Here is a 21,568-nt window from a genome sequence, read left to right as displayed (position 1 = left end):
AGGTTCTTTTTGAGGAGTACATAGCTCTGATAAATTGTTGAGCAGACAAGCTGGGACAAGATGCCTCATCTTGTGATGTTTTATTCATCACCAAACATTTTAAAAATGAATAATTCATTTTAATTAAAACATTCCTGGTCTCTCAATTTTTATTTAGTAGTGATAACGAGAACATCTTGTGTTGTTGTATCATGGTGTTTATAACAAGTCAATGTCAGATAACTTCCACCAAGAGTGCAAACACTGTAGTGAATTCATCATATGGCTCTGATTGTTTGAGTGGTATAATAATTTGGGTTTAAACAACAATGTGAATTTGGGCTGGACCTACTTGTTGTTCCAAACAATGGAAGGAGGAGTGATTGGGAAACCAATCTGGAACCAGTTATTTGTGCAATTCACTTTGGTGCTTAGTGGCAAACAAATTCCACGTTTCACCTTTCAATTTCATTTTACATTTATCATAGTGAACCATATTTTATAAAGGCTAAGTAAGACTCTCATTTCCATGGAAACAACCACTTCGATCTAGAAATGTCATAGACTAAAATAGAAATCTCTTGAGGCTTGTGCTTTGGTGTACTATATCATTTTAATATTCTAGCTAATTATAACCAATTCTGCTCTTTACAGTATACCAGTTGATACAATGTTTTTAAAGATCAGTTGTAGCTTTATGGACCTAAAATGACCACCCAACACATTATGTTGCGAAATGCAGTCGATTTTGCTCGTAATAATGAAAACAGGACTCTGCAACCACTCATTTAAGGCAATAGGAAAAAGTTTATAATACATTTCAAAGTTAAATTACACATGATTTACTTTTTATTTTTTTTTTAAACAAGTGTTGAAAAAAAAAACAGACAGATTTATTTTCCAACATACTTCCATCTGAGACATGCAACACTTGGCAAAACACAGTAAACGAGACATTCATACAGACCATTCATGTTTGTACAATATTCACAATATAAAAAAAACAAGATACAAGAATGGAGATCAATGGTAACATTTGCCCATGTGCCAGACCAGAACACACACATACACACATGCACACACTATAATTCCTCTTTAGTGCCGTTTTGTTGTCCATCTGTGTTTTTGTCCTTCAACCACTTGTTAAAGACTGCAATTGGGTCCAAGTTCCAGTGTTTGTGGAAGGAAACTGGGGTCTGGTGGACCAAAAACTCCTTTGCATAATCTTCTGGACGGGCCTGAGAGTATGAAAATAAACAAAGACACTGATCTGATTATTTATGCTATAAAAAAATAAAACTCCAATGACTAATATCTTCTTATTTGGTATACCCAGTATATACTGTATATCAATGCTGTAATAATTAAACTGAGACCTTTTGTGACTCAACCATGCTGTTGACATACATTACAAAGAAAAATGATACATATTCACATTTTAGGATGACTGTCTCTTACAGGACAATGAGGAAACTTAGTTGATATAAAAACAACATTCTAAGCAATTCATTGTATTTCAGAAATAAATCAGAATGAACCGTCTGGACAACGTTGTCCACACAACTTTCCATATGTAAAGATCTTGGATTTAAATGATTTAAGGTATTTGGGAAGAGCAGTTACAGAAAAATCTGTATTGACTGTACTATATTGGAACACTTCTAAAATGGTCACCTTCAAATGTTAAAAAGAAAAGTAAATCGAAGTAAATTACTGTGAAGTTCAAACAAAAGTAAGGTTTGAGCAATGACATAACCATGGCATAATGGCTAACCTTATCCAAGACACACAACAAAATGAAATATAAAGACTGACAGGAAAACAAATTGTTATGGTGGTGGGGTGCATGCGGTGCTGCCTGCCCTTTTTGTCTCTTTTGATTACTGGACAAATCACAGCGGGACAACACTGTGAGCTGGCAGTAAGACGGGGCTGCTCTTGAAATACTAAAGTAGTTTGTGCACATGTATTTGTGTGTGTGTGCTTCTGACGTAGTTATACTTTGGGGGACAAAATTGCTAAAAAAAAGTTTGCCCATCAGTTTACTTAAATTATTGTTACTGCATTAGATTCACCCCAGTCAGATTTATGCAAAGTGAGATTTGTATTTCTGAAATGGCAAGATAGTTTCTTTTAGGGGTAGAGCTTGAGTTAGAATAAGTGTCATTATAAATAGCTTTAAAAACAATAGTATGTTTACCTGGTGGAAGAGTGGACTGTGTGTAACAGGGACTCGTAGAGCATTAAGACACATGCCTAAAACCATGTCATCGGGGGCGTCGTTACTGTAACACTTACAGCCGCTGGCCAATAACTGGACCACAGCGTCTCGACTAAACACCATCCTATATAATACACAGCACAACTTACTACAGTAATCATTGACCGCTCCAATGTACAGTAGTATATTTAAAAACACAGTTCAAGCACAATATGTATATTTCTCTCACATGTGAATTTAAATATTGGGGAAACTAAAAATAATGGAAAAAGCACAATTTGTAGACACTCACCCTCCACCACCAGTGATGTAACTGTAGCCTCCCTGGCCTAGTCCATAACCATAGCGCTCTCCCAGACACACTGCCTCACTGGAGTCATAACAGCTCAGCAAGGCCTGCAGTCTGGGCAAGCTGGGAAAACCAAACACATTACGCCACCCATTAATGTGTTAATTGATATAATAGACAGCTTACCTGACACTTACCTTATAAGAGTATCATCATCCACAATTAACAGCCAATCCGTCTTTGGCACCGCACTGCTTAGAAATCTCCTCAAGATAGCAAATGTTTTTCCACAGTGACCTTTAAGTGGATAAAAGCAGAGAAATCATTGGGGTAGGAGATGGCCCAAAAAAAGGGAAAAATCATCACACTCAATATGGTGTCTGTAGTTCCGCCTCATAGTTAAAAGAGCCAATCACGTTTATGATAAAGTAATGCTAGTCCTGCCATTCTTACAAAAACACAAAACTGTTTTTCTTTTCTTTTTAGCTTTCGATACATGGTATTTTATACCATTTCAAGGAATTTTCCAGGATCAATACAAGTTAAGCTCCATCGACAGCACAAAAATTGTTTTCCGACTTGCCCCTCCTATTCTTAAAAAAATACAAATAAAAAATAAAATAATAATAATAATAATAATAATATATATATTATTGTACATAATATATTATGTACAAGTGCTTACTAACCATTTAGTAAAGCTGTATTTCATCAACTTAGTAGCCATGACGGCGTAATGCCATCTAAACGTTTTAGAGAGCGTTCAGTGGGAGACGCAGATATAAATAAGGAGAGAGTGCGCAAGAGGGAAAGCCGTTGGGTTAGCACACGTTGGTGGGATTGACTGGTGGGGGCCCCCTGAATACATTTTGTACTGGGCACAAGAACTTAAAAAGTAAAACTAAAATAAAAACACAACACACTGAACTAAATTCATTAAGTGAAAGGTGACACAAAAGGAAACTAAATTAAATAGACAAATTAAATAAATAAATAACAATAAAACATTTAAAACTATAATAACCTTAATAGTCATTTTAGTAGATAACTGATGACTGGAACTACTGTAACTGCCGATGGGTGTCACCAAGATGGCCACAGAACAGAGAAAAGGGACGCTGATTAAAAGTGAAATACTTAATATGCCTTGAAAATTCTGAAAGGATTTCTCCCATTAATTTTAATAGAAGTGGCCAATCTATCCATAAATAGTCTCGGTACCAATGTTTATCTCAGCAAACTAAATACTGACAAAACACTATTTTACTGTCTTTCAAGTACAAGTGTACATATCTGATTGAAAAATATAAATATGACTGTGGTTTGTGTGAATTACATTTTTCATGTATTTTTCTGGACAAAAATGAGCATCATTGACCCTTAGGACACATGGCCATAATATGCACCTGTTACCATCTGTTATTGTATTTTACGATTAATTTTATGAAAAGAATCCACATTATGATCATGAAAGTTAGAAGTTTTTTTTCTAGGTAGCTCGCCCACTGCTGACTGCAGATTTTTTCTACTCCAAAATACTACTTGACCATGTATGAAAGTGTATGAAACATTTGAAAACTTGTGGCATAAGTTTTATTTTACAGTGTTTACAGTGTTACAAGCATTTGTTTTGCATTGGGGAGAGAGCTTGCATGCTCAAGGTTGCCAGATTGCGGGACTAAAGCATCACCCTGGCAGCATATATCCAAACTGTACAAGTGTCCAGATCTGATTGTGGGATTTCACCTAAAGAAATCTGGCAACCTCAAACGTCGAAATCTAATTCTGACCGGCTAATCACTCTTATTCAAATTCTGTTATATATCAAACACATTACAATTAAATATGACATTTATTACTAATACATGACACAATTGCTCTAAAGGGGATGGTGGTTTTACAAGGGGGATGCTTTTTGGTATTTCTTGCAACAAGGGGAATGGCATCCCCTCACACACCCCCCCTCCACCTCAACTCGAAACCCCAGTACCACAGACATGATGTGACATCTCCAAGTATCTGAGAGAAATCTTTTCATTAGCAAACAATCACACAATGATATTGAATAGAGATATTGAATACAGAAGTTCTACTAAGAAAGAAAATAAAAGAGAATGGGAAGACCCCGAAGGCACTGTATACATAGAAGAATGCAAGTATCAAAAGACAATGGAGTCTGAGGGAAAAGGACAGAACAGGATGTGCTGCAGCAAGACTTCACAGGGAGCACAGGAACCTCTTCATAACACATATCACATGCCCCTGTAGAGTGGCGGCTAGGATAGGCTTCAACTATTTCACTACTGAGTTAAACTGTTCTTTACAAGGACACCAGCTGAGGTGTGACATGATATATGAGCAAACCTTGTATACGTAATAAATTCACGACATCCTGAGTGTACAACAACATTACAAACTATACCTTAAGTATACAGTAAGTGGCAATATTAAAGGTTTTCCCTTTATTAAAGGATTTTCCTTTCATTTTTCATGAAAAATGAACAAAATGGGTTTGATTTGGCATGAAATTGCATGTTTATAAAGAAAGAAAAGAAGGTCCAGATGAACCTTATGCTACTTACTTGCTAAGACAACTTTTTTTCCCGGTTATACGTTTTGGAATTTCTTCTTAAGAAAGTGACTCTTGAAGCGCTTTTCCACCATCTGACCAGAGCACAGAAAGTAATGGCTCCGGTATTTCCACTTGATCATGGTTCAGTACAGTATAACAAACTGTTCCCGGTCTGGAATTTTCAAACTTTTTCAGGAATTTTCATTTTAACCATACTCAGGATAAAGAACTGTAACTATGCAAACAAGCCTGGATCAGTGTGAAATGGTATGGTTCCACAACGATAACGGTTCTGCCCAATGGTGGAAAAGTTCCTTGGATGTAGCTAGTCAGATTCAGTCTGATATGATCACTGAAAATAATTTAAATACCTCAAACCATCAGATTCATCTGCACAGAGGAGTATGCAGATTATTTGATGCAGAAAATCAATTATTAGAAGAGTCAATTAGAGACCTAAATAGTGCAAAATTAAGATATAAAGGATAATGTACAGTCAGCCAGTGTTGTCACAAAATAAACCCAGACATGGTGATCAAGACCCCAATGCGAAGCATTGTATTTATTTTGTGATAACAACTGGCTGACAGTACATTATCCTGCTTAATGCATGGCTACTAATGAAATAAATAACTACATGGGCATAAAATATTTATTTGCATTGACATTATGTAATTATGTGTCATGTAATCGCTGAACTGCTGAAATCCACCTCTGGTTTGCAACAGAGTTTTGTTTGTGTTTATTTTGTGAAAATGATCATCTGACTGCCTATAATTTAGCCTATAAAAAAACTATTTGCCAAATTAACAAATACATGGCCAGCAAGCAGGAAAGAAGCAGGAAAGATGGCTTAGATACCCAGATGAGCAGTCTAATACATTGATGTGCGGTTGTTATAGAGCAATATCAGACTACTAGATGGCGTCATTGTCTAATCAGAATCAAGCATTTCAGAAAGCTATGTAATAAGTGGTACTGTTCACTCTTGCTTATTAAATTATAAAACATGAACTGCAAATGGACTAACATGATTACATTAGCAAACAGCAGTATTGCTTTAGTTACAGTTTTACCCATAATACAAGATCTTTTTCTAACCTTTAGTCAAACCCTATTCTAACCCTCAAATTTAACTCCAAATTCTAACCAGCAAACCCCAAAGGTATAAATATGCACTCGCACACATTCACAGGGTAAAGTTACTCCATGAATCAGTCTATTGCCATTGTCAAATGGGAGGCAGTTGGTATGTCTCTCACCCCTCTTCTAGTTTAAATCGATGTGTAATATTTTTATTTAGCTTTGAACCAGCTAGTGCGATGCAAGCTTTACACATCAGATGAGCTATCCAGTGAAACACACAGAAATCGAAACCAAGCAAACAATAGAACTTCCTGTTGGCTGTCGCAGCTGGTTAGGACAAAACCACTGATTAACATGGAAAAGATAACTTTTATCATGTGTCACGGTGTCGTGTCTGGTCAGGACACAGTATTAGACTACCTAACCCCAACCACCCCAACCCTTACCCTAAATACACCAGGAAACATAATATTGTAAAGCTTCTCAAAGACAAGCATACTGATTTATTAAGTCCTTGAATTTCAGAAACCATTAACATTTTGATAACCATATCTGATTCAAGAGTATTTTTTTAAGAGTACTATAAACCCAAAATCCATGCCATCCAAATGCAGTAAGCAAGACTACACTCTACCAACAATGATTAAAGTAAGAATCCTCTTGTTGTTTGGAATTGACATCAGGTAAGAATATGAGAGCAACCTAATTGAATGCAGAGAGTGGGGTTCTTAGTCACAAACATGCCAAATGTATACCCTTATGAATAAACAAAGAGGAAGAACAGAATGTGCCAACAGCTTTTCATAACATCAAACAGAATGTAGAAAGCACTCAAACAAGGGGTTGACCCATAAGTGAAGGTACTTCAAATAAGACTTTTCTTTTTAATGCATCAACCTGCAGCATACAGTGTTGGAAAACCCTCAAGAAAAGATATACAGTCTAAATGGAGTAGTTGTTGATCAGTGTCAGAAATAAAATAAAAAAATGTAATAAGGCAATATTTGCCATTGGACTGGGTTTTCACTTTTAACTTTTATGAGGGCACATTTTTCCCCTAACCATTTAAAACAAAATGTATAATCCGTTGACTTCAATTTAAGGAACATTTCACTCAAAAGCGCATTATTCACTTATCCTGATGCCATCCCAGTCTTTCTTCAGCAGAACACAAATTAAGATTTTTAGAAAGATTTTGAAGCTCTGTAGGTCCTTATAATGCATGTAAATGGGTGCCATCAGGCTGCTGGCTATTTGACGGTTCAAAAGGCATATTTAAGCAGCATAAAAATAATCCACATGACTCCAGTAAATCAAGTAATGTCTTCTTAAGCAAACTGATAGGTAGGTGTAAGAAACAAATCGATAATGAAAAAGTTCTTAACTTTAAATCGTTGCTTCCACCCAGTGCTGGATTGCGATTTGAAATGAATTAACTCTTGCATAACGTTCGTTCCTCTATTGTGTGTGGTCCTCTTTTGTTTTAAGAAGACATTAATTGATCAACTGGAGTCATGTGGATTATTTTTATGCTGCTTAAATATGCCTTTTGAACCGTCAAATAGCCAGCAGCCTGATGGCACCATTTACATGCATTATAAGGACCTACAGAGCTTCAACATTTTTCTAAAAATCTTAATTCTTGTTCTGGTGAAGAAAGACAGTCATACACAACTGGGATGGCATCAGGGTAAGTGAATAATGAGAGAATTTTCATTTTTGGGTGAACTATTCCTTTAATCAATACATTAATGCACATTTTCAAGATTGAGAATTTATTACTCTTGCCCTAAACTTAAATCAACATAAACTCATATTTTTGCCATAATCTGTTTAACTAGGGCTATAATATGCTGTATATTTATACTAAATAAGTTACAAAAATCATACTTTAATAAATTATTACGAGGGCTTTTTTTGCCTCCACATTTTCAATTATGGGGGAATTTTTGTAATATTAGGAGGCATTTTTGCCCCGAGCCCCCCTTAATTTCTGATGCTGTTGTTGATGAATCATCATGATTTTTTAGATTTTTTATTATCTAATCAACATCAAGATATGTATTTCATATTGCCATTTCCTTTTTTTTTTTTTTTTCCAGTTTGTGATAACCTTGTTATCAACACAAGTTTATTCTACATTCCTGTAGTGTGACAACTTTATTAAATGGTATAAATATATGTAGTCTCCTTATTAAAATGTGTCCATAACAGCTTACATGTATACAGTAATAATAATTATAATAGATTTGCAAGTTGTTGTTTAAAATGGTTTTAGATAGAGAATAGGCATGCCACACCGCAGGACAGTCAAGTCAACCACCCTTATAATTAGTGCACAGAAAATTTAAAATTATAAGTATACAAAATATAATGTTCTCCCACTTTGTGGCTCTTAAAGGTTTTCCTATAAGGTTTTAATTAGAAGCCAAGAAGAGTTCACTTTAGCAGCATTGCTAAATTGTCATTAATGTCTCAGATTGTGGGTTGGGAGTTCTGGAAAGAGATAATGAATGTTGACCCTCAATAGATGTCCTGACACAGCATTTACTGACTGCTTCCTGTATTGACCGAATCACCCCATGAAATGACATGCTTCCTAATTAACATAAAACAGCTGAAAATATTTTTATGAAATCATAATTTGAAAAAAGTGAACTGTGAACTGGCATCTTCAGGTCCTTTTTGCTTGTGTGTCACAAAATATTAGGCCAACAGAAACACATAACGCTCCTGTAGAGAATGCAATTTCAGTTCCATAATTCATCCTTCCAATGGATAAAAATAAACAACTAAATATTTATTGATTCATGAATTTATTAATGAAGCAACACTTCATAGGAAATTAAGACGTATCTTTAGGGAACATGCTCAATGAAGTTTATTTGGTTTACCCCATTCCCAAATTGTCATTGTTTTAAGCATCAATGTAATAACAATTGGTGAAATGTGTGCTTAAAAAATAAATAAAAAAATAGAAATTGCTAATGAACTAAGAAAAAGAAACTTAATTCAAGATTAATTCTTATTATTAGCCTTATTATCACAATTCTGCTTCTCAACTCAATGAGCCCCCAAAACTCATACACTGCAAAAAAAAACAAACAAACAAAAAAAAACAATTCCACCATTGCCAAACTTTCCTCATTTTAAGCATAAATGTAACCACATTTAGTCAGGGTTGTGCTTAAAAAATAAATACAAGTAAGAATAATAAGAAAAATAAACTTAATTAAAGTAATATTCTTATTATATTATACAATTATTCTTCTCAATTAAATTTCTCAATGAAAACATTTAATAAACTCAATGGACCCTATAAATTGTTATAGCTCCACTAGATCCTGTCTGAGGCACCATCCACATGACCTAAGGCTTTCCCTATGTTAAATGTTTTAGTTAGAGGTTTTCATGCTTTTAAAGTCATTTTGAACATTCCCTTAAAACGTTAGAAAATGACAATGTCTATGAAAAACAAATAATGAGACAATAGTATATCTCTGTTCATATTGATATGAAAAGGGAAAATGAAAATTTCCCAAAGTGCAATGCAGCTGTTGCGCAAGGGAAAGATACAGTTTCCGGCATAGCAATAGAACATAAGATTGAAATATAGGACCATTTTTGTGAAAATCGAAAATGAACAATTTGAATACAACAATTGACCGAAAGAAACGTACAGAGGCACCAAAATGTATTTAGACGAGTCGTACTTAGAAAAATATGAATTTCATGCCATTAGATAACAAAATAACAAAGTGGTATTTGCAAACAAATGATGCTCGACCTCCAAACCTTTTGATTATTAGTGGATGTATAAAATCAGTTCCCCTCAATTTCACACAGGTGTCCTAGCAGAGGAACCACAGGTGTAGTTCATCACATTCACTATGGACATGTTCCACTAACGTCCAAATACATTTGAACAAATGTGTCTATTGTTTTATCATTTTATCAGTTTTATCATTTTAAACCAAAATAACTACTTTTTGTGAAATGTTTTGCTTGAAAAGTGTGTTTGTTCTATGTTTATCCAAAATAACTGACATTGGCTTGTCATTTTTAAGAGTAGCTACAGTGTTCAAAAATTTTTTGGGCCATAATCTCACTTAATCAATATAAAAAGTTATGAGAATAAAAGCATTTTTTTTTTTTTAATTTTAAAAATTTTAAGAGTACTCACCTCTCTCTGTGTTGGGCACTCCCAGACTAATGGTTGGTATAGAGGGATCGGCGTAATCGCTGTAGTACTCAAGAAGCGTGGCCTGTTTACCCCATGTTTTCTTCACCACAGGGACTGTCATGGATAAACATGGAATCAATTAATCTTTGAGAGATAAAGCAAACATCCACAATCCTCATATTTACAAGGATGACAGTGATCAACATTCAATATCCAAGTCTTTGTAGGACATTAAAAATATATATTTTTTTAATGTTGGTGTTTAAAATGACAATTCACCCCATGAAACATCCAGATAAACACAACCCATGTTTATACCATTATTAGATCAAACTACAAATGTCTTACATATTTACATACTACAAATGCCTTTGCATATTTAGCTTGGATAATAAAAAGTACACCTATTTCAGGCCTAAAATTGCACACATTTAAATGGTGTGAATAAGAAATAATGGGATTACATGACCAGAGACATTCACGAGCACTTCACATTGTACAGGATAGAAAGGCTTAGTCACTGCACGCAGATTGTAATGACAGTTTGATCTGATTCCCTTGGAGTAATAATAATTCCTACATTAAGAACAGGAGTTGGTGGATGTAGCAGTTATTTGTATCTAAAAATAATTACAGGGGAAATATCATGTCCCCCCTTATACCATCCTTAAAACTGTGACTGGTGAGAGATAATTATGATAATTGGTGCAATTAGATGCAACTGACATGCCAGTTGTTTTGGCAACAGTTTTTTTTTTTTTTTGCCTTCCCAGACAGCTCTCTGAATTTAAACTACAACACTTTTCCTGTCTCATTACGTTGGATTGATGCCCGGTGTTTAGTGACTGCCATGAAGGGCCCTAGTAGTAGAGAAAACTGGAGAAATGCCGATAAGGGAACTTAGCCAAAAGACTAGTAAGAACAGCTTCAGAGGTTAAACTAAGTGAGACGCTCACTGAACTGTTAAAGATAAGGGTGCACTAGACTTCTTCAGTAGTGTGAAAAGAGGATAGTTAGAGTTCATGGCACCAAATGCAACTTTTAGCATTGTTCCTGGCATTGCAATGTGCTCTTGTGATGAACAGACAGACTCTTTTGAAGGAGGCAATAACTCAAGAACGTAGCACTAACCTCTGTCAGAATGGAACTTCTTACAAGTTTTCACCGCTACGAAAATGTTGTCGCTCTTAACGGGTTGGCCCTATAGATAAAGAGAAATTTTAAACAAACTCAGTTCTATAATAAAACAAATATTTGACAACAATCAAACATTACTCAATGCAAGCAAACAAACAAACAAAAACTTTTTTTTTTAAAGTCACACAGATTTATGCGAGGAACTGACCCAAATTGCAAATGTGTCATTTTCAAAAACGTTTGACTTTCCAACTTAGAAAATACTGACATTTTCCATTCAGTTTTTGCCTATAATGTTGAGGGTAAACATTTTATAACAGTGGTTCTCAACCGGTGGGGCGCGAGTAGGCTACGATGGAAGAGAACAAAACTGAAAAAAAAAAAAAAATAATTTTATCACTAAACTACTGTCATAAAAAGTTATAGTTTTGTATATACATAACTCCTGAATAAAAATTAAAATGTGTTTGGACTGATTTAAAAAAAAAAGTTTTGAACAAATTTGATTGGTTTGTCGATAGTGAGTGCAAATGCAGGTGATAAGCATAAGCGGTTTCATTAAGCGAGTCATTGAGTCGTTCTTTCAAACAATTCGTTCAAACGGCCATTCATCAAGAATGAGACAGATGTTTGTGAATGGGTCATTGAATCTTTGACTCAACCGATTCGTTCACAACACTGAATCATTCAAAACACGATTGAGTATTGCTGTGAGATGCGCTATGCTAAATAAATAACAATACATTGTTTTAACAGCAATATCTCCAAGTTTTGTTTTTCACTGTAAAAATGTTTGATTTGCCAAAGCAAAGAGAGTGCCGCCACCTTTCCCCCCACTTCAAGCATTGATTATAACACAAACAAATCATCCTCTTGGCGGCTTTTTTTTTTTTTTTTGTCAAAAGCGACAAATCCAGCAAATTTTCCTGGTGTTTTTGGAGACTTTTGTGGTGTTTGGAGACTCGAAAGCACGAATCACTCTGCAGTTAGGCCTACTGTGCTCAACGAACAGCGGGTGCTGCCGTGAGTCCCTCTCCTGTCCAAAAGCACTCACAGGCGGTCAGTCTCTCAGTAGCCTCGTGCAGCAGTCAGAGCAGAGAGGAGACACACACACCCCTCCGCGTCCAGGCTGCAAATGAATCGCGCATGCGCATGGCCGCCGCCGTTCCCGCCCTGGCTTACAGAGCGGGGTATAAATGTAAATGTTCTAAATGTAAATGACATAGCTTTCCATTCACTCTAGTCTAGTCTCTTGCCAAGTTCACTTGTGCCAGCTCTCGCTAGTCTTATCAATCTCGATTTACATAGGCCTTTACTACAAAACCCCAACATTCTTTTTAAAGACTAAACCCACAAACATTCTTTTTTAAGATTAGATCAAATCTCAGCCCTAGCCAGTATTTTTTTTTTTTAAATGCTAGATAGTAGCTACACTTAGCTAAAACTACTCACACGACTAAGACACACACACACTGACGAGGACTACAATCGTTAAGTATTAAAATAAAATCTGAATTGTCTGCAAAATAATTATTTTGTTTGTTTAATTAAAGATTGTGCCTAAGTCCCGACTGATTAGCCCCTGATACGTCTCTCAACATACACCACACACACAGTTACATATTGCCTAAACTTTATTGAAAACACATCAAAATGGAGAAATTTCTTGTGAGGACCAACAAGCCAACCGACGCACCACCAGCTGCAAAAAGCTTTGAAGGTACGATGAAGCATACCTGCAATTTGGGTTTACAGTCACGGCTGATCTGAGACCTCAGTGTGTCAGTGTGTGCCGAGGTGCTGGCAAACGACAGTATGAAGCCCTGCAAATTAAAAAGGCACCTCGAAACAAAGCATGCTGGCATTAAAAATAAACCAGCTGAATATTTTAAAAGAAAGCTTGATGGCCTCCATCAGCAACAGGCAACCATTTCAGTGCACAGCACTGTGTCTAAACAGTGTTTGGAGGCATCGTATGTAGTGGCCAAAAGGATCGGTAAACTGGGTAAACCGCATACAATCGCTGAGACTCTCATTTTGCCGGCAGCGCAAGACATGTGCAGAATAATGATAGGCGATAGTGCAGCAGCCAAACTCGGTGCAGTACCACTGTCCAATGACACAGTCAGCTAGGAGAATTGTAGACGTGTCCAATGATATCAGAGAGCAACTGATAGAGTTCGTAAAAAAAAGAGTCCTTACTACGCGCTGCAGCTGGACGAATCCACTGATATTGCTGGGCAGGCACAGCTCCTCACCTATGTCAGGTATCTGCGGGACAAGGCGATTGAGGAGGATGTCCTGTTTTGCCGGCCTCTTCAGTCGCACACTACAGGAGAAGCCATTTTCAATGTCCTTGATATTTTTATCCGTGAAAATGGTTTGGCTTGGGACTGATGCGTTGGCCTATGCACGGATGGTGCGCAGGCAATGACGGGGCGTGAGCGTGGCCTAGCTGCTTGCGTTCAGCAATTAGCTCCACTTGTGAAATGGACACATTACATGGTCCATCGCGAAGCACTAGCTGCTAAAAAAATGCCGGTTCTCTTTGACTCCGTGCTGAACCAATCCGTGAAAATAATAAATCTCATCAAATCACGGCCGCTAAACTCTCGCTTGTTTGGGGTCCTCTGCCAGGAGATGGGGTCAGGGCATGAACAGCTGCTTCTGCACACTGAAGTTCGCTGGCTCTCCAGGGGGCGGGTGTTACAGCGGCTGTATGAGCTGCGAGAGGAGGTGAAGTGGTTTTTGACAGAAATCAAATCAGATCTGGCGAAGCATCTGGATGACACTATGTGGCTTGCGTCTCTGTCCTATTTGGTCGATATATTTGACCGCTTGAATGGCCTCAACCTGTCTTTGCAAGGCCGCGAAACTCATATTTTGCTCCTTGCAGACAAAGTGCACGCCTTCACACAAAAACTAGACCTCTGGCATGGCCGCATCAGTCGAGGGAACTGCGACATGTTCCCCAGCCTTGCAGACTTTATCACTGATGCAGGCACGTCACACGATTTCCCCTCCCTATTTCAAGACAGAGCACCTATTTCAAGACAGAGCACCTGTCAGCAATGAGAAAACAATTTGCGACATACTTTAAAGAGGATTATCACTCTTTTGCGTGGGTTCGAGATCCGTTTGTGTGCACAGCAAACGAGCTATCAATTGATATGCAGGAACAGCTTATTGAGCTGAAGAGTGACAGTAGACTGAAGGAACTCTTTAGCTCCTGCCCTCTTTCGTCATTCTGGGTAGCATTGATGCAGGAATACCCTGAACTCTGTGACGTCGCCTTGAAGATTCTCCTTCCTTTCGCGTCGACATATTTGTGTGAGGCAGGATTCTCAAAAATGACTGCACTCAAAACGAAATACCGCAATCGTGCACAAATCGAGGATGATTTGAGGCTATGTATATCAAACATTGAGCCAAGAATTGAGGATCTTTGCAAGGCAAAGCAGGCTCAGGTCTCACATTAACATCACCTACCAGCAAGCTTCTGTAAAAAAATGCAGATGATGCCTACTATTAGGCCTAGTAATAATAACAATAATAACGCATAAATTAATATCAGATGTCTGGTGCCAATTCCCAATTATAGCAATAGCCTAGTAATGATAATAGGCCTACTACTACTCATAATAATAATAATAATAATGCCTGCAAGCTCACATTAGAAGTCTGGTGCTACTGCCAATTATAATAATAATAATAATAATAACAACAACAACAATGAAGCATGGGGCGGGGGCCCAGTTTGCAAAAGGTTGAGACATCTGATATTAATTTATGCGTTATTATTGTTATTATTACTAGGCCTAATAGTAGGCATCATCTGCATTTTTTTAAAGAACCCCTGTTTTATAACATATTGACATTATATTTATTCATAAAGGACAACTTGGCTGCTTCTTTTATTATTTCATTTTGTTTCACAAATGAAGCAAGTAAACACTAATGAGGGCTAAATGGGTTACAACGGCACATTTTGAGAGTTCAATGAGGTACAACACCAGATATTTTTGTGTGAAAATATTAGTTAAAATGTAAATTAATAACTTTTTAACATGCTGGGAGAAATCACAATGTGCATGTATTTAAGCAGCCTCTGAACTTTGACCTTAATTATTTTCCACAAATTTTTGTATTTAAAAAAATAGAAAAGAAAAAAGATTTTATCATGACAAAACCAATGCCATGAAATCAAGGACAAACATTCCTTTTAAATTATTTAAATGATTAATAATAATAAAAAAAAAAAATTGCATTTTTTGCACACGTTCACCCTTGTACTAATGATTTTATATTAAAAAAAAAGTACAAAATAAACACATAAATCAAAAGTTTATAGAATGATAAATTTTTTTTTTTGCTTTTGTGAGTTAAAGATGGAGCAAAGTGAAAATAAAGCTGAGATAGTAAGATTTTGATCAGTCTTTTTTGGCCTGTTTTCCAAAAATAATATCTAAAACTCCTTTAAAACAATGTACATTTACATTAGTAGCTATATTGCAAAAATAAATTGTTATCGGAAAATGTTGAATATTTAAAAATTAATTGAATGTCATTTAGAGGTATTTTTAAAAGATAATTTAGTCCACTTTATTGTTAGTAAGCACATTTAATACAACCTTTTAAGTCGGGACACAAGGAGAATAATCATTTAAGAGCTAATGATTAATCTTTGCAATAATCGACATATAGTCGAATAATCGTTCCAATAATTGTTAGATTAATCGATTATCAAAACAATCGTTAGTTGCAGCCCTACTAGGGGTATAAAAGGTTTTCAAATTAGACTCTTTGGTTCACTTAATTCAGAGTCCTGAACTGATTATGAATTCTGTAATGCAATATTTCAAAACAAAACCTTAAAGTGTCATACAAATCAGTAATGATTCATAATGGAAACAAGCTCTTTAAGCTGCTCTACATTCTCTCCCTTGTGAAGTCCTCTTAAAGTTGCTCTATTGGAGTTGATCCTGATGCATTTAAACAGCCTTCACATATTCATAATCATTTGTGAAAAGTTTGAAGCATATCACGTCTACAGGAACAAATGGCAGCCGAGACTGAAACGGGATAAAAGACCAGGATCATGACAAGGAATATGGTTCCAAATGGATTTTTAATTTTATTTAGAATATTTGTCCAGGCTCAAATCCAGATGCTCTTCATCATACTCATGTACTAATTAATGAAATTGATTTTTCAAAGGCTTTAAAACTAAGGCAAGCCAACAAGGCTGTTAGACGTATCTTGGAGCAGGTCACCTTATAGCGGCCTCCGTGCTGAGATACTATCAGAAAAGTCGAATATTACTCACTTTATCACTATAACCCCATTCTCTGACAATTTTAGCCACTGATTAAACTAATCATGGCTGACTGTACAATGGCAATAATAACTGAAATCATTTGCTTTTGTGAGATGTTTAATCCTTGCCACAAGATGCCAGTTTGTGAAGTCTGCCAGCACAAAAAAAAAATATTTTTTTTCTTTACCAATAAAAGAAAATGACATACTATATAGCTTCATACTTCATTTACTTATTCACCTAAAAATAATTCTCTCACCATTTACTCACCCTCAGGCTGTCTCAAATGAACTTAAAACAACATAAACCATAAACTAACACAGACACACACGCAGCGGGCCGCATGCATCTCTCTTGCTCTCTAACTGCCATCTCCGGCTCATCTTTATCCCCCTCCTGGCTAATTAGCCCGATTCAGGGCCGGCCGTGTGTCCTCACGGCCCGCCCCGCCCTCCTCCTCGTCACAGACGTTATTCAGCAAAATATAAACAAAGATATTTTGAAGGCTGTATGTGTTTTTTTTTTATTCATACAAAGTCAATGGGGTTCAAATCTTTCAAGCTCCAAAAAGGACATAAAAGGCACTCTTGATGCTGCACACGATTGCCAGGTCATCTATCCCTGTATCATTATACATCAATAAGGCCACACACTGCAGCTAAATTTGGTTGACAGTTCACCTATTAGTGCTTAATCATGTCCTGTACACACACAATTCGAAAAATATGGGAGCGACAACCGCATTCCACAACCGAATTAGCTACAGGTAGGGACATTTTTAGAAATTCCATGTAGTATGTACGGAACTGAACTACTAGTAGTTAAAAGGAATATTTCACCCAAAAATGAAAATTGTCTCATCATTTACTCACCCTCATGCCATCACAGACGTGTACGACTTCTTTCATATACTGAACTCTAATGAAGACTTTTAGAATAATTTCTCCGCTCTTTTGCGCCATACAAGTGATTCAACTGGTTCAAGTAAAACAGATCACAGAATGAAAGTCATACACATTTGGAATGGCAAGAGGTGAGAGAATGATTTCATTTTTGGGTGAATGATTTCATTAATGACATGATCTATAGTGTGTGTGAGATGATTTTGTCTTCTCCTGCTGCACATCACACAAATAGAGGTCTTCATTCATATATTCCATAAGAGTCTCTAATGAACATGCCAAGGAGACTGGGTGTATAAAAGACCAAAATGTAAGTCCTTATTCACTATATATCTTGACACCCACAAAGTGATCGTATCGCTTCTGAAGACTTGGATTAAGCCACTTTTGTTGTATGGATTACTTTTATGCAGGCTTTATGTGCTTTTTGGAGCATGAAAGTTTTGAACTCCATTGACAAAAAAACCTCATCCATCCTTCAAAATATCTTTGTGTATGTTTTGCTGAAGACAGAAAATCGATCGTTTGAGATGGTATAAAGGTGAGTAAATGAGAGCATGATCATTTTTGGATGAACTATCATTTTAAAAATAAAGCTGTAACAGCCTAATGTTCTTTCGGTTAAGTGCAAATCATGGTACAGAAACTCTCATATTCCCGGCCCAAATCCCATTGATCATGTTTCCCTGGGCCCATTGAAAGCCTGTCTCACATCAATTTGCAGCCCAATGTTTGCACTTTCTCCCATCAGCCATCTTCACATCACATAATGTTTGAAAGTTTTGAGTGCGCTTGCTAGGTGTCGAGGTTACCTACACACTGTGGTGAGTGGCTGTTGACAGTGGTTGCACAGTGTTGGGCTCCAGGAGAGTGCTCAGGCAACGTGCAAAGTTCTGGAACCGCCGTCAGTCGAGGCCCCTTTCCATCCTCCCAGATATACAGAGCCACCTGTAAGCAAAAAATCCCCAGTGCTTATGAGCAAGTGTACTTAAAGGAATATTTTACCCAAAAATGAAAATTCTCATAATTGACTCACACTCATGCCATCCCAGATGTGCATGACTTTCTGTCTTCTGTTGTAGAACACAAACTGAGATTTGTAGAAGAATATCTCAACTCTGAAGGTCCATATAATGCAAGTGAATAATGACCAGAACTTTGAAGGTCCAAAAAGGACATAAAGCCATATGATAGGTGTGGGTGAGAAATAGATAAATATTTAAGTCTTTTTTTACTAACCAACAGAGCTGAGATAATATTCTACAAATCTTTGTTAGTGTTCTGCAGAAGACAGAAATTCATGCACATCTGGGATGGCATGAGGGTGAGTAAATGATGAGAGAATTTTCATTTTTGGGTGAACTATTACTTTAAAAAAAGTTCTCCAGCACAGCTTCAGGCCTAACATGTGAACAAATAAAACAAAACACAAACAAACAAGTAGATACAAATCCTTGTCCAAAGTATCATGTTGTGGTATTTAATTATTAATTCTTCAAATATTGCAGCAAAATATACATTTATCATTCTGCATGTTCGACGAAAGGGACATGAAAAATTCTTCAAAAGCAAGGTAAGACATGCTATTATTTCTATGTATAAAATGAGGTCCCACACAGTACACAGTAATCTCAAGGTGCATCTTAATAAGTTATCAGACAGTCTGTCCAAAGCTCTGCAGGGGGCTCTGTGGAAAGGGACAAAAGTAATGAGAACTGTGAGTGAAAAAAAAAACATATGAATAATACTGCAAAAGGTACAGTGAATGTGATGGTTTTCAGAGACTATGGACTTGTCTTTTTTCGAGAATAATTGTATGGAAAGAAAGAGTGTGTGAGAGAGAGAGACAGCAAAAGAGACTAGGGAAGAGGAAAAGATTGAACAAGTTTGGCAAAGCTTTCCACAGCAATGACATAGTACAAGTACATAGAACAATATGAATAAAGCAAATCAACCCCTTCATTAAAATTCAAATAATGACCAAGCAACCCATCACTGGAGCTGATTGGATACACGATTGAGGGAGAAGAAAATTCTCACCTCATGTTTTAGATCTATAGTGAAGTCCGACTTTAAAGGCTCTTGTTCAATTTTGCTTGCCAACCTAAAGGGTGAAAGAGCAGTAAAATTGATGAAATAAAACGATAATAAATAAATAATAATAAAACATAATATAAGATTTCAAATCAGACAAAATTTTGAAAAACAATCAAGTTCAATGAAAAAAATACACCATGATAATTTGAATAATTTCGTACCAAGGTAACAGTGTTGAGTACGGCCTGGTCTCGTGAAAGTTACGTGAGCTTGCAGTGTTTTTGCAAAACTGAAATTACGTACTTCAATTCACTTTGCCTGCATTTTTAAAGTGAAATGTCCAGTGGGGGCGCAAAAATTGAGCGAAATGATGTTATAATCAGACAACATTTTTAAGGTGAATATTAGTTGGAGGTTTTTTTGTAAAACGTATCTAACCTAAAACTTTACCCTAACCAATATTTTCAAAAAAAGATAAATAAGTGTTTAACAAAACAGACATCCTTACCCTTAACCCTAACTGAGTGTATTCAAATGCAAATTCGAAATAACAATAATAATAAAAAAAAAGAAAAGAAAACACACTATCTGAAGCAACCATGTCATTTTGTGCCACTTATATGCCACTTTCACTTCCTTGCGTCTTTGGCTGGATTCGAACCGCAGCTGTAGAGCTCAAAGCCCAACACTGTATCAGGTGAGCTACCAAGCAATCTTATGACACAGAAAAAGTGTGTATATGTAGGTGTGTCTGTCACACAAGTGTTAAAATGTATTGTTTTTCAAATCATGTGTTAAAGTAAAAGTGTTTTTATATCATAACATGGCAGGGGGTGAGAAATAGAGTGGAAATTAGGTTTTTATAAAATCAAAATCAGCAATGAAACTTGTGATGTGTGACAATGATTAAACCACAAAGTTGTTGAAGTGCCTCTAGTATTCATTTCACCAGGAGACTGCAGTAAAATGTAGAGCGGCACGTACAAGTCAGTTTGCAAAACTTTATATACAGTAACATTCATTCTGTGAGAGCAGGTTGGTTGAGTAAGTTACACAAAGAAAGTAGTCCACTACAATTTACTAATTACTTCCCTTAAATTATCATGACATTACTTTACTGATATGAATCAAAAAGTAATCAAACTATTCAAAAAAAAATGTTTAAGTTACTTTCTAAAACTTTTCACAGATAACTTTTTTTTGCTAAACAGTCAAAATAATGTCTGTATTTCATCTTTGTTCATTGTTACACGCAAGTCATACACAGCCTTTAGCTGTCATAGAGATGTACAAATTTACATGAATCATGATTTAAATGTGTTTATTTATTAATAATATATATATATATATATATATTTAAATACTGTATGTGTAACCCAATTAATGTACTTAAAAGTAATTAACTTGTAATCAGATTACAAAAACTTAAAATGTACCATGTTACTCTGCTTCTGACAAAAAAGTACAACCCAAATTTGAAAATAGTTTGGACAGTATGGAAAATGCCAATAAAAATCAAAAAGGAGTGATTGCAGATTCTATTCACCCGGTGATGTATTTAAGCACTCCAACAACATATTAATTGACGTTTGTCCTCATGAATTTAATTTGTGTAGATTCATTGGTGCATGTTAATCCAATAATAAAAACAAGTCTGTCTGCCTAATTTTCCCATCAATATTTAAAACGTCCTTGCCTCTAAAATATCATCACATATTCCTTTTATTCTCCTCCTTGCCTCTATTCAGGCATGTAACACTAACTTTTACAAATCCAAATAACTCCTGATGGATAAAATCAAGTAGACATTTTTCTAGTTGAATATAAGAAAATATTTTAGATGTC

General features: G+C 36.0%; 1 protein-coding gene across 1 annotated transcript in view; it reads right to left on the bottom strand.

Moving 5' to 3' along the window:
* Positions 1–729: 729 nt before the first annotated feature.
* The window catches only part of LOC127631857 (beta-1,3-glucosyltransferase-like), an 87,475-nt gene continuing 66,636 nt past the window's right edge, over positions 730–21,568 (bottom strand). The window contains exons 8-15 of the mRNA XM_052110235.1: positions 19,727–19,790; positions 18,503–18,634; positions 11,462–11,531; positions 10,331–10,444; positions 2,687–2,786; positions 2,493–2,612; positions 2,180–2,324; positions 730–1,217 (exon numbers count right to left, since the gene is read on the bottom strand). Coding sequence (XP_051966195.1) covers positions 1,062–1,217; positions 2,180–2,324; positions 2,493–2,612; positions 2,687–2,786; positions 10,331–10,444; positions 11,462–11,531; positions 18,503–18,634; positions 19,727–19,790 — 901 coding nt within the window. The 3' untranslated portion in view covers positions 730–1,061. The remainder of the gene's footprint in view (positions 1,218–2,179; positions 2,325–2,492; positions 2,613–2,686; positions 2,787–10,330; positions 10,445–11,461; positions 11,532–18,502; positions 18,635–19,726; positions 19,791–21,568) is intronic.

The sequence above is a fragment of the Xyrauchen texanus genome, chromosome 38, assembly GCF_025860055.1.
Source record: "Xyrauchen texanus isolate HMW12.3.18 chromosome 38, RBS_HiC_50CHRs, whole genome shotgun sequence".
NCBI lineage: Eukaryota > Metazoa > Chordata > Actinopteri > Cypriniformes > Catostomidae > Xyrauchen > Xyrauchen texanus.
The sequence above is the reverse complement of the archived record's forward strand: the minus strand, read 5'-3'. Positions and strand labels throughout refer to the sequence as shown.